A 15,155-nucleotide genomic window follows, 5' to 3' on the forward strand; every position below is an offset into this window, starting at 1 on the left:
ACGAATGTAGCTTTTGGAACTATCCTAGATTATGGAAAAATGGAGCACTCATAATAAAACATCAAAAATTACAAACAATATATGCAACAGGGATCATTCTATGTACATTAACAATATTTGTAAAGTCCTACTGTGAAGCATTTAAATAATATAAACAGAGTCATTAGGTTATAGTGTGGTGTATTCTATTGATGTTGACATACATAAGTAGCATGCATCGCCAATCAAAAGTAGAATGCCTGGCAGTAGAAGGTTGAGAAAATCGAAGAAAAGAGGATGAGAACAGAGAATGATTGGTATGAAAATGAAGTGACAACAAAGTCTGATACAATCGATGGATATTTTGCAAATGAAGTATTACTGTATGGTTCTCAGATTTTACCAAGATATTCTGTAATGAATCGAGATACATTTGGATGTCCTTGATTGTGTTCACTACAATATGATTTGCTAATGTGCGATACGTTATATCGGAAGCCTAATCCAGAGTATAGTAATATTTCACTATTTTTTGTAACAAACAGGCATCCTCTCATTGGATTAAGCAACCTCAAACGAACTACATATTGATGCATTTTACAATCATAATATGTACATAATGAAAAGAGAACATTTCCCGTCTCAACGATATTTGTGTTTGACATGCTTACATTGTTCTGTTGAAACTAAATAGGTATTTTGACTGTCAACCAGTAATTGAGTTTATGAAGGAATGTGACTACAATACTGTAATACTTAGTAAATTGGAAAATCGCCTGAATTAAGTGGATAGAATTAAAATATTTTAGATCAATGATGATGAAGGAACTAAGAATTCGTCAAAAAAGTAAGTTTTTGTTTATTTTTTTTATTTTTGATCATTTATACGCAGATGGTGCATATTAGCCAATCAGTGTAGCAGATAATGTATGCGTCATCCAAGTTATACTAAATATATCTCGATAATTCATTGTTACCTGATTAAATAACTTGCTTTCCAAGGTTATCTTAAAAAACTGTTTCCTTTCAATTGAAGACTGGTGATGTGGGACGAATAGGTAAGAAAAGAAATTAAAAAATATGATAGTACGGAACTCTTAAGTTGGTCTATTTTTGTTATCTTCAGGTGCCAATATATATGTACAGTTCGAAAATAATTGATTGTATATTTTGTTCAATCATTTAAGAGAGGTCGTTAATGGGAATGAACTAGGCAAAAAGCACAGCATAATGCCAAACATTGTTTATATGTAAATTACTTCATTAGAATCATTAATACTCTTTGCTCATTTACTTCTCGCCCACAAACATTTAAAAGAAAATCAAAATTAATCCGAACACTGGCTAGATGAGTATTTATTATTTATCATCCTGTTGACCTATTTTAGAGAGTGAGTGTTGGGAGCAATCACTAAGAAGCCTTGGAGTTCAGTTTCGCTTTGATCAGCACTCGTTAGCAAGATGCGTTTGAAGATCATAAGGTAACCAACCCTACTCATTTGATCAAAGTAAATGACCGAATGCGACTCTGGACTCAACGAATTGCATTAACTCCTATAAGATTATAGATACGCTTTCCTGATAGGTGTCAGATAACACAACTTAGATCTGGAGATTTGAGTTGATTGTTTCTAACAGTAAGCAAAATCTATCACAATACTGAATCCCTTGATCTGGTAGCAAATTTACAGCTACATTGATGTCATGTGACTGCTTATATTGTGATAACACATCTTGGAATATATGATGTAGTATATATCAAATATCCGGTATCCAACACGTAATCGAATAAACTAATAACAGTTTCAACTATAATACATTTTAAATGTTTCAGTAACATTAGCTTTAATATGTGATTATTATTATTATTATTATTATTATTATTAATATCAATGTAATGCAATACTATACCGTTGAATCTGAATTCGGACTCCTTCATTTCTCATCATTGCGTTTTATTGATGAGCTACTATTTTACTTTATCATTACTAATTCGTAATACTGTTTCAAAACTACAGTGATCGTAATGTCATGTGATGTAAAATATTAATTATCATACATTGAAAACCAGTTTATTGCTCCAGTAGGATTTCGCACCAACATTTAAAATAAAACTTCATAAATAAACCAACTATAACTTACACATAATGATAAAAGCAAATTTCGGTGCCTATGAATACCACTGATTACTTAGGTCATATAACAACTGTCATATCTACTTGAGTCGTCAAATCAAACTTTCAAAAACGAACCGATAATAGATTTTTAGCTGTTAATTTACTACTTCGAAAAGCGATTAAGTATGTGTTGCTTAAACTAGCTGAGGAGCTAATGACAAGCGAATTGGTTGACAGCTCTAAAGTTTACGTTTTAAGCTTTTTGGGTATAAAGTCTTGATTATTTTCGAGCATTGTTGTAACACCATTGGGGCAGTTGTTTATGATTTCATTATTAGAAAACTAGACAACAATTCAGATGCTAAAGTTTTCAAAATTTATTCATTGATGATACAATAATTGTATCTAATTACAGAAAACAGAGAACTATTGGAAACCAAGGAGCACTATGCAAGTATTTCATCCTTGTTTAGGTTTCTTTGAAATTTGAGAATATTATGATCTCAGAATGGGCACTTGATTCTGTAATTTCGAGATATGGAGTAACAATTCCAGTTCAATAGATGGTGACACAGATTATGACGATGAAGTGTTGAATGCTGGGGATTTTTGATATCAGTTCACTACCCTCACTTTTCTAATAGTTTTCTAACTGACATTAGTAAATAATGAAAAAAACTCCACTTCCCAAAATCATCCAGATTTCTTTTCTATCTCTACGTGACTGACAAGATGAGAACAAAAATACTACTTGACTAAACCAATCTCATACTAAGTGACCACCATTTTAATAAAAAGTTTATCATGAGCTTTGAAACCTAATTAGGTAGTTTTTCATCTGTAATCGATTTGCATAACCACCATAACAGAAATAGCATAAAAGTAAGTTTCACTCGCAATGCAGAATATCATGTACCCAACTATCGGTGATATAATAATTTTGTTTGGATCTTCAAATAATTCCCCAATTGTCCCATCTATCTCCTTACTTAATAATGTCTGTGTTTATCTAATAATTTAATGTATTACGTTGTTTTGAACAATATACTTTCTTGATTGTTTAGTATGTACTCCATATCCAGTGACTTTATATTTTGTTTAGTCTGTATATAAATAAGTAATAACAAGTTCCTTATCCACTATAATACTACATATATTTAGTAGTTATTTATAATCAATGCACAACCTGTTGGCAATAGATCAGTTTTTTATATCTTCACTAAATAGGGAGATATTCAGTCACTTGAATAACACCTTTTGAATGAGCAGAATTTTATGCAATATACTAAATCATAATTGTTATTCGCTCTCTTGCCATTATGCTTTATTATCTAATTTTTCATGAATTAGTTTAATTGAATTTTTCGCATATAATATATTTATTTAGCACCCATGAAGCTACAATTCAAGATATGCGTAACAAATTCACAGCCTTAAACAATGTAAGTGAGTAAATAATATACATACAGTACATGAAAATATCCAATCGTCGCTTTCCTGACCATTGCTGATAACTTAACATGGTGGTCAGGCTCGCCTATCGTGATGAACCAATCGGTCTTTATTGGTTAAAACAATCGTTTCTCAAAGTTCTACTATGCCAGGTAGGTCGGTTGAACAACGGTAAGAACAAAAGTAGCAAACCCAAAGTTCGAAGGTGAAGTCGTACAAATGAATGTACAGAGGTGTGACAGCAGTAAGGTGTTTCCTTCAGATAACCAGCATTACAGCGATGCTCCCTTCTCATAAGAAGGGGTGGGGTTAGAGAAGGTCGACCCTAAAAATGCACACCTCGCCTTATCCCACGAATTTCCGTCTCCGGTGTGTTAGCGGGACATAGACTGGATTAAAGCATGCTCAATGCACGATTGCTTTGCTGCACGCTGATTGGCTAATTCTTATCCAATCAGCACTAGTCGATACTTAGAGAATACTCTAGAATCTTCTCATGTAAAAACTATAAATATACTAACGCTTTCCCTATTGTGCTTCTTACTTCCATCTAACCTTGTTATTTGGAATATAACCTCTTTCCTGTTCAACCGTGTTCTGATTTGGTGACTTGTTGAGTGAATCGGTGTCCGAGAATACTAAGCAATAGGAGTGGCTGGGTCATAACCGTAAGAGAAAAATGTAACACGGTGATAATGTCTCAATAAGTATCGAACTAGCACAAAAAACCGTGTGTGACCAGCCTCAAGCAGTTGTCCCTTGGGCACTGCGGTCACGCTCTCAGGTCACTATGACCACCTCTAACACAATTTCCTTTTCAGGTACCTCCAGAAGAACCCTTACAGAGTGTGAGCAACCGGGAAGTGATAACCGCCCTCATACCTCTAACAGAACTCAAGATCACTGTATTCATAATCAACCTCTCTCTTCAATTCCTATTACTCCTCCTATATCGACTTTCAACTCTAAACTTCCTCTTTTGGCTTCCTCCTCAAGTGTCACCATAGCCAACGATTCTAGTGCGCAAAACACTGTCCCACGTCTACTGAGACCTCGCTTCAAACTACACATTGGAGCCTTCAACGTACGCACTCTATGTCAAACCATTCACCAGGCCTCCTTGGCTAAAACCCTAGAATCTCCTACCATTGATGTATGCTGTGTCTCCGAAACACACATACAGGATCCCAGTGTGGTCATTCACTCGACCTTACATCGACAAAAAGGGAAAGCCGACGAGATACACCCTACGTGTATCTGGCGACCAGATGGCTAGTTCTCGTGGACTGGTATGTGTAGGCATAGCACTAAGTATGAGGGCGGAACAAGCACTACTAGTGTGGATCCCCGTTAACAGTCGTCTATGTGCTGTTCGGCTAAACGGCTCCGTAAGAACTCGGAAGGACAGGGACACACATCGTTACCTTTTCGTCATTTCTGCCTATGCTCTCACCGACTGCAGCACAGATGAAGTAAAAGATGAATTTTACAGAAAGCTCTCTGAACTTCTTCAGAAAGCTAGACGTTCAGACATAGTACTCGTAGAAGGTGACTTCAATGCCCAGATAGGTAGCACAAACCAAAAGGAAAGACATTTAGGTGGGTATTTTGATATTCCGGCTCAGGGAACAGATAATGGTGATCATCTGCTGCAACTGTGCTCAGATAATCGTTTATTATTAGCAAACACGAATTTCAAGCATAAAGAGAGACATCGTCTAACATGGCGACCCCCTACACCAAATCAACGATGGACTTAAATAGACCATACTGCCATCAGTCATCGTTGCAGAAGCTCGATAGAAGACTGCCACTAGTTCAAGAGTACATGTTTGGACTCTGATCATGCTCTAATACGAGCACGCATCTGCTTGCGCCTCACTGGACCCAGAGAAACCACATTAAGAATACCCATTAGAGTCAAACTCAGTGACAAGGAAGCCAAAAGTAGATTTTAGGAACAACTAAGGTCACACTTAGGTAGTTCTGAAAACGAGGCTGACCCAGATGTTGCTTGGAAAGACACACGGACAGCTGTGGAAACAGAAACGACATCTATTAGTGATTCAAAACGAAGGGTTACGAAAAATCAATGGATTTCTACTAAGTCTATTGCATTGACAGATTCTCGTAAACTCATCCCATCAGGCCCCGAACATGATGAAGGGCGAAAACAAATCACATCTAGGTTAACCAAAGTGGACTGGCGGGTATAGGTATAGCACTATGATGGGCGGAACAATCTAAGGAGCAGTTCAGTTAAATTTCAGCTACTCTACAACTACCCACCATTCCCAGACAGTGTGAATGGAACATTGAAGTAGGTCTCCCAAATCTAGCTGAAGTTCAAAAGGCTATAGTTAATCTGAAATGAGGAAGGGCAGCTGGTCCAGATGGATTGGCTCTAGAGGTCTTTAAGTACGGTGGTCCAGTTTTGGTGATTAAGTTGACTAATATTTTAGCTAAAATCTGGGGTTGGACGTTATCCCATCTGACTGGTCACAATCACTGATCGTCCCAATATATAAGAGAGGGTTAAAATCATCCTGTGACAACCATAGAAGGATTAGTATGACTAACATCACATCTAAAATACTAGCGTCGATAATTGTCGGTCGCCTAACTAAGACTCGTGAACTGCAAACACGAGAAAATCAGGCTAGCTTCAGACCTGGTCGTGGCTGTATCGACCACATGTTCACCATTCGTCAGGTTCTAGAACACAGACAGTGTCTGTCATTGAAAGACATACCTCAGAAGTACATAAACCTTGTGAAGGCTCTTTACTCGAACACTACTAGTCGAGTCAGAGCTTATGGCAGACTGTCATCTGCTTTCGCAACCTCAAGTGGTGTCCGTCAAGGCTGTTCACTTTCTCCATTTTTGTTTAACTTCATCATAGACCTACTGATGGAAATAACGTTCTCGTCGACTGAATTTTTGGGAATTGATCTCCTACCAGGAGGTCAACTTATCGACTTAGAATACTCAAATGACATAGTCCTGTTTGGTTAAAACGCTGATCAAATGCAGTCTTTTGGTAGCACTGAACAACTCTATACCAGAAGGTTTGGAATGCGTTCCTCCCCTCTAAATACAAGTTGTTGCTTCAGGACTGGCCTGCATCAACACCTGAACTAAGGATAGGGAGTGAAGTTGTCGTTTGGCTTTCGCCAACTTACGTCACCTATGGCGAAGGCGAGATATCCGTCTATTAATTAAGGGACCAGTATACTTCGCGGCAGTTTGTTCCGTTCTACTTTACGGCTGCGAAATGTGGCAATTAAGAGTAGAATATCCTCGTAAGCTACTAGTATTTGACCACAGATGCCTTAGAAAAACTGCTCGTATATGCTAGGACCACTGGGTAAGTAATAGTGAAGTTAGACACAGGGTATCAGGGAATGGTGGTAAATCAGTTGATGAGGTTGTGAATCTTCATAGACTGAGATGGTTGGGCCACGTGTTACGTATGCCTGAACACCGTTTATCACGGCGCGTAATGCTGACTAGTGTTAGAGACGGCTGGAAGAAAGTCAGGGGTGGCCAAACCGAAACTCGACATCAGTCCTTGAAGTCACTAACTTCTAGTCTGAGCCATGTTGATAAATACAGACTACTTGGTTGGGTTCGTGTGACTATCGTAACCAATGGTTGGAGACTGGGTGACAGCTCAGAATCTATCACAATGGCGTCGGCGTACACACTCTTTGTCTTCCCTTAAACCTTGGGATTAATATTACTTTATACCTTTCTTTCTCCCTATATCACATTCTTATATGAAACGTTTTTTTACTATCATTAAAGTAACTGCTTTCATGAATTTGTCCATCTTGTTATGCTAATGAGATGCAGAAACTTGGGCCGATGTTTATATGTGTCTCTTCAGTAAATCACCAGTGTGAAAGTACTAATGTGTCCCCAAGACATTTCAGACTACTAAGTCTTGAGGTTAGATCGGACCAGCAGGTTTCCTTAAGAAATTTGATACAGATATGTCGACTATTAATTCTTTCTATTTAATTGATCATCAGGTGATTTATTATATGTCAGCATATAGGAAATGTTCGGAGCAAAAATCCGGGTTATAAGAAACAGTGGAACCCAGCGACTTAGGCACAACTGATAGTAGACTTGTATCTTGATAATAGTTTTATGCATTACATGTCTTTTTAGGTCGTACGACAATGTTTTAATTCCAAAATGATGGACGACTACTAGCACCCCTTTTATCTAATCAAATTTAAGATGATACTAGTAACAGATCACCGATGACTGAAACATATACTTCCAAAAGTAAACAAATAAAATGTCATATTTATCCCACTCACGAGTGTTAAACGAATTGTTATATCCGACGAAGACTATATATAGCAAAAGCAACACTAATTAGCAGTCAGTATTTATATGAAATACTGGATCCAAAACAACAATTGAAAAGGTTGTACAAAATGACTCAGTTTGTCTCCCTTAAATCAAGTCCCTGTAATGATGGGGAGAATACATCACGTAAAATTATGATGGATTATCAGTCAATTTCATTCTTTTGAGTCTACATGTGATGAAACTAGATGACTAAACCTTAAGCAGTTGATAAAGCTGAAACTAGCTACGAAATGGAAAATACAATGAAAAGTTAAAGAACTGACTCGAAAGATCTTTGAGGAAGTGTTGATGCAATATCATTAGACAAACTGACTGAAATATTAGTTGAATTTAGACAATCTATCACAGTTTCCTATCTAATTTAGTAACAATTTTATGTCTATAGACTAAATATTAAAACGTCAATGAATTGTCAATGCAATGTCAGTAAAGAATACTCCCACAATTCAGAATAACAAGATCCTGAATTTTGATAAACATTTTAAAATTTTCTTAATCTTTTTTTGGATTAAACCATTTACCTGAAAAAAAAGCTGTTTTCCATACATTTAAAGTCGTAACAGCCAAACTTGGGAAGGGAGACTTAAATAGTGTTGTCAAATTTGGTAGGCAATGTGACAAAGTACACCTAACAATCCACCCCATTTGTACATATACACACTACAAGGATCCACTGGTTAGATGTTTAGTCTATTTGAAGTTGAGCAACAATTACAAGCTACCTCATCACACGTGACCAACACCAACTGCGTACATCCATACAAATAAATTGTATAAAGTACCGAATATACATGGAAATTATCCGTTGTAAAAGGACACCAACAAGGAAGTTCAACCGTCTTATTGATCACAGTTGACAAAAGAACAAAAGACTGGTAATGAAGAAAAATCATATTTAAGAATTACGAAAAAGTTAAAATAAATGAAGTGACCTTAAATGTATCATATTTTCAATCACCAGTTATATGCAGTTTCAGAAGTATTAAAAAATCACAATTTAACATAGTACATGTAAATAGAAGTGATCACATGGAGTCATTTGTATGTAAAGATAAAAATCCAAAAATCAATAAAAAGCATCATATTCAACATGCAAACGATTCCGACAAAAACCCAACTAATCAACGATATTCAATGGGGCACCGTAGTCAATGTTTATTCCTAGATTGACAAAACTCTAAAAAAAGATTTCGAAAAAAAATATTAGAATAATATTAGATAAAACTCAATATGAAGCATCTAGGTATACATCAACGATAGTACAGATGAAAATTCAGCTTTATTACTGTATCTTCTCAAATTAAAAATAAATATCTCACTACACTGTGAATCATATCGACAAATTTAACAGAACATTTTTGAAGAAATATCCGACCCGTCTGCTAGAGTGTGAGAGCAATATTATTAGCGAGAATAAAAAACTATGGTAGTATTCACTCTGTAATTCGCATTAATCAATTTTATTTGTTTGTTTTAATTATACTTTTCATTGTGATGACTGTTATGGGTATTAGTCCCATTTCTCTCTTCTTGCTGTGCTGAGATGAGGTATGGCAACGTGGATCAATAAACATCTGTGTTGAAAATGAATTTATAATCGAACAGTGAGAGTAGCAAATGAGCAAAGTAATCAATGGAATAATTACAAAATGATGAAATATCTGGTGAAATAGATAAGAACTTCCACTTAAAAACATTGACAAGTCAATCCAAGGTGAAAAAAGAGAAACAAATAGCTAATTTTATGTACACAATAAGCATTTGTTTTGGTTGTATATACGAGAAACATAAATCACAGTGGTATGTGAAATCTTGAAATCACTTCTCAGTAACGATTCAGAAGACACTAAGAAGAGGTGGTTTGTTTGAAACCCCTTGAATACTTTTTTCCACAAATGAAGTTCATACTTAAACATTAGCTTTAGTAAGTTAAAAACACTTTGCACATGCCATTACATCAGTTACATACATTAAGTTTCCTGTCATCATGATAGGCTATAAGAAAGCGTGGAGATTATGCTGCGAGTAGGGAAGCTGTTATTGTGCTTGCTGAGAGCATCTTTAAGATTAATATCATTTAATTCACGAAAATAATTAAAACAATATTACAAGGAGCAAACAAATTTACCGCAGTAAGATAATCATTAGCTGAACAAACTGTGGTTTTAGAATCAATTTTCCTCTGAATATCAGTTGGATATATATTATTAGATGGCTTTTCATCGGAGACAGCCAGTTTATTAAAAACGTTTCCAAGACTACCTCTATTTGAACGATTTTCATTGGATATTGTATAACTATTTTGATTTTGTGGTTGTGCTCCATTCCTATTGTGATTTATCATTTTCATTAAACGATATTCATCAGATTGCTTCTGAATTGAATGAAAGTAATCAAATAACTCATTAAAGTTGATGTACACACTAATTATATTCTGTGTAGACTGGGGACCTTTTGAAATCCGACTACTTAAAAGAGTGGATCAATACAAAAAGAAATGGTTTAAAAATTTATACCTTATAACAATAAATATTAGTTCAATATGGAAATCTTATTCAAGATAACTAAACCATTATACACAAATCCAATGAATAACAGTTAACTATGACAGTTTTGCTCTTATCATAGCAAACAGACTAAGCACTCAAGGGGACTCCACTTTATTACAGCTTGGGATATCGAACTACTTTTTATTAGTAAGTAGCATAAACAGTTACCCACATTTGTTATATAAAGTCAGTAGGCGTAAATTCATTAGGTCGCAAATGCATTTAACTTATAACGGATTGCAGTAATGCATAAAAAGCTCAAAAATTGGGAATAAGACATACTAAATCATACAACACAAGCAAAAGTCAGAATAAAATGACTACTATTAATAGAGAATTCTTTAAACATGACATTCAATACAAAAGAATAAAAACAGTCAGTCATAACAGCAATGGGAAAATCCCTACCGTGTCTCATTAAAGGATTTAACGTCTTAAAACATTATCAAGAAGGTAATATAACTCTTGAAAGATAACCATAAGATTTCAAACACTGGAAAATTAAATGCTGATTACATCCAGCTATACTTAAATGAGTTCTTGTTATAACCATGTAGATCATTAACACTTAATAACGCTCCAAATCAATATTTAATTCTCCGTGTTTCAGATCTTATGATTGCACAGAGCATCTGGAAATAAATAGAAACTAAAGAAAATAATTATTACACTGGATTATCTGAAATATATTCCACAGGTGGTAAGCATTGTAAGCGTCGCCAAAGTGTCTGAAAGGCATCTGTTTGTGGAAGACACATAAGTAGGCAATATAAAGTTTCGCGAAGATCAGCACTGAATCGTTTATCAAGCATATGCATCCGAAGACCTGAAAAATGAAACATTACGTTTTAACTGTATATTGTGCTTCTTTAGTGAGTAATATGTTGAAATTTATTATACGTAAGTATATGCCAAACTACGTAAAAATTATCAATTTTATTCGCTAAAATAGTATTCAATAGTGAGATAGAAAGCAGCTAGCTAATCAAAAAACTTGGAGTGTTATGTTGTCACGAATTAGAAATCAGATATTGAAAGGAAGTTAAGTAGCAATCGGTTAGTGAAAAATGGTAAGGCGAAATAATTATCCACTTGATAGCTATTAAGAACAAAATTGTTAAAAGTTGTAATGATTGCTAGTTAATAGTTGTGAAAACAACTGGAAAGGAGTAGGAATGATAAAATAAATAAAGACGATATATTATGGAATATAGAAAGCGGGGTTAGGGTCATGGATGAATGAGGGGTTGAGCATACTATTTCTGTCCACAAAGGTTAGGCTAAAACTGGTGGATAGCAATAGCCTTTGCTGTACATAAGTTTTTCATTTGCATTCTCATTGAGTCAACTCCTTCTAACTGTATGTATAATTTTAAAGGAGGCTTCTAGTGAAGCGAAGTGGCTAGAATTGATTAGATGCTCCGAGATTGAGCTTTTGACTAACTTCTGTAAACGTTTGGAGAGCTAGATAGTGTAATATTCGGAAATGCGTTTCGAAAAAACTCGCTTTGTGTGGCCAATATAACCTGCTTCACATGATCAAGTAAACTGATAGATTTACACTGATTTCGCCCAATACGGGAGATTGTCCTTTACGCAACTTAGAATCATGGGTCAGCTAGAAAAGATAGTGTGAGGCTCAACCCAATAGAACGTTTTCTTGAAAGTCTGAGAGAAATCAGTGTGTATCTGTCAGTTTACTTGATCATGTGAAGTAGGTTATATTGGCCACACAAAGCGAGTTTTTTCGAAACGCATTTCCGAATATTACACTATCTAGCTCTCCAAACGTTTACAGAAGTTAGTCAAAAGCTCAATCTCGGAGCATCTAATCAATTCTAGCCACTTTGCTTCACTAGAAGCCTCCCTTAAAATTATACATACAGTCAGAAGAGTTAGCTCAATAAGAAAATATATTGAAGATAAACTTGTCAGAGTACATTTAAAACCTTAGAATTCAAAATACTTTTCAAACAAACATGAGAGAACCGCACAAATCATAAAAGTAATGATAACATGCTCACACATTGAACGATATTATGATTATCTCATTATTCAACGACATCGCCTAATTTCTTAGAACTGAAGCCTAATACATGACAAAATCCACTAACACCGAACCAATTTCAGTAAAATAACCTTTGCATGTCTGCCAAAATGCACGAAAACTCCCTTGATCTGATTACACCTTAATTTAGAAAAATTATAATATGGTATTGTGCAAACAGACAGATGCGTAATGAAAAAGGGTACATCAATAGGTGACTTGATTTAAACAATTCTCAATATTATCATTGATGTATAAACTTACTGGAGAATATTGGTGATTCTATCATTTGAATTAGCTGATCCATATCACAGAGAGTTTCAACAGTAATAACAATATCTCCGCTTAGTCAAAAACAAAATAATATCGTTAAGGAATAAAACTAACGCATGGAGCATGCAGAACGCACTACCTTACGCATAAATTCATTCCCTATTTGAACTAAGTATCGTTTAGTTGACATATGATTGTTTATCAAATCTCCTTGTTCTTCTTCCCCGCAATATTTATTCTAATTATTAAAATACAATTAAGCTATCACATAAATGAAATTGTACATTTAAAAAAAAAAACGTATATCTCAACGTATACGGAACCGGGATAGTTTTTGAATGAGGTAAAAGTGTGAACGAAGTTATGGTTTAAATATTATTAAAGATATGGTAACCAAAGGCATATTACTTATCAGAAAATGATACTTGATATTATGGCACTATGATGTGATTTGTTTAATTCTTAAGTCAGAAAAGGAAGTAAATTTTGTCAAAAATCACCAAAAGCATCCTTCAGTTCTTCAGACATAGTAATTTCACTAGTAGGATAACCGTTTGTATTTCACTCGATCTACCGCGATTATTAGTCAAAGGAGTTCACTTACCTTGCATACAGTAAGTGTAATTAACAGAGTGATCTGAATATTTTTGCGAAGCTGCCAAGTCCACTTCCTTCCTTAGAATTCACTGAGAAATTTTTAGCTTTATTAGACTCGAGATACAACATGTGGTAAGTTATACCACTACTATCTTGAATTGATTAACTCGTTGTCTATTAATTACGATGAATAGAATACAACAATACCAGAAATAATTGCTGCATGCTCTTTGTACACACAACACATTTACAAATGCCCTTTAAATCTCACACCATAGATTAGTTCTATTCAATGAAAATTATAAAAAAAACTAACCACTTCATTTATTTTATATGCTGTTAAAAAACTGATTGAAAATTAAATCCATTGTTAAAATTCTACTTTTTTCCAATTAAAAAAAGGATACAATGATTTCACTAAACGACTACAATGTTTATAATTTTCAGTCAGCATACATAGTGCTAACAGAGAAACAGGATTATAACACCAAGCACGATACAGTTTTTCAAACAACTGACATTGGGCCTAAAATATGTACATACGACGGAGAGAATGTAGATATTTGTTTTGTAAAATAAAAAAGGAAAATAGACAAATGCTTTGAATATAAAGATATATTGTGAAAAAAAGTGTAAGAATTGAAATCAGTCGTGTGGTATACTTAAAGTACTGTCAGTATCATTAGGCATAATTGTTTGGATGAGCTAATATGATGTCAATACACGAACGTATCTCACAAATAATATTGTTGTTTAGCATATATTTTTATGTTACTTAACTACATAAAGTGAGGACTATGTTATATATAGAAGAATTTGTGATTATTTAACAAACCACTCATAATTCGATTTTATTGTTTGACAAGGAGACATTCAGTGGGTTAGGATTATTCCTCAACACCAAGTATTGTTGTTGCTCATTAAAGTATATCCTATTGAATGATCGATAAGCGTAGTAACTAGAATCAATTTTTTAATCAGGTGATCTACTATTACAAACTAATAGTTGAGATATTAAGGTCAATGGCGTAAAATTTTATCATCACGAACTAATCAATATTCGAGTCAGATAGACTTCAGCAAACAATCACTGAGAAAGATTGACTTATACTGGCACTAGCTCTTTTTGGATAAGTAAAGAGCTTATAAAGTAGACACATAGTAATCCTATGAGTTACATGAGATAAGCTCGAACGATAAATTATGTTCATTCTTATTTACAAATGAATAAGTCCGTCTGTTGTCTGTCTTTATCTATGTTCTAATTGGTTTTATCTTACATAAAAACTGAGTGATGTTTAACTCAACAATTTGGATCAGGCTGTAATCATTCGCTTGTATGGTTTTAGAAACATAATAGGCTTAAAACATTTAGTATTCGACTTTTGATATCCCATTACTTAATTTAATCTAGTTTTAAAACAATGTTGGTTGAATGAGATTTATGAAATCGATTCGGGGTATATATCGAGGATCAATGAAACTTTTGGCAACCCAGAATAAATGGCTAATAGTTGAAAAACTTCTCCGAAGCTAGAAGACCGACCTTTTCCCTGAAACATATACTGTTTAAAAACGAGTTTATTTTAACAATTAAGTATTATTAGATAAAATTTACTAGTACAGCGAAAAAATAAACAAATAAAACCTCTAAACAATCAACTGAGGGAAAGCATCGAATAGTACTAAGAGATGTTAGCAGAATCAAATATTAACATATTTTGTGATTATCTCTTGGTGAAAATATACCAATAT

General features: G+C 34.5%; 1 protein-coding gene across 3 annotated transcripts in view; it reads right to left on the reverse strand.

The window, feature by feature from the left end:
• Positions 1 to 7,426: 7,426 nt before the first annotated feature.
• The window catches only part of VAC14_1 (PtdIns(3,5)P(2) sythesis regulation factor), a 39,529-nt gene continuing 31,800 nt past the window's right edge, over positions 7,427 to 15,155 (reverse strand). Inside the window, exons 13-17 of one of the 3 annotated variants that reach the window (XM_051211404.1) lie at positions 13,808 to 13,926; positions 12,795 to 12,874; positions 11,153 to 11,309; positions 10,063 to 10,399; positions 8,808 to 9,111 (exon numbers count right to left, since the gene is read on the reverse strand). In XM_051211404.1, coding sequence (XP_051071459.1) covers positions 9,052 to 9,111; positions 10,063 to 10,399; positions 11,153 to 11,309; positions 12,795 to 12,874; positions 13,808 to 13,926 — 753 coding nt within the window. In that variant the 3' untranslated portion in view covers positions 8,808 to 9,051. Of the gene's footprint in view, positions 10,403 to 11,152; positions 11,310 to 12,794; positions 15,126 to 15,155 lie in introns of those variants that run through there. The other 2 variants (XM_051211403.1, XM_051211401.1) reach the window with 2 other exon arrangements.

Source organism: Schistosoma haematobium, chromosome ZW (genome assembly GCF_000699445.3).
Source record: "Schistosoma haematobium chromosome ZW, whole genome shotgun sequence".
In the NCBI taxonomy this organism is placed as follows: Eukaryota; Metazoa; Platyhelminthes; class Trematoda; order Strigeidida; family Schistosomatidae; genus Schistosoma; species Schistosoma haematobium.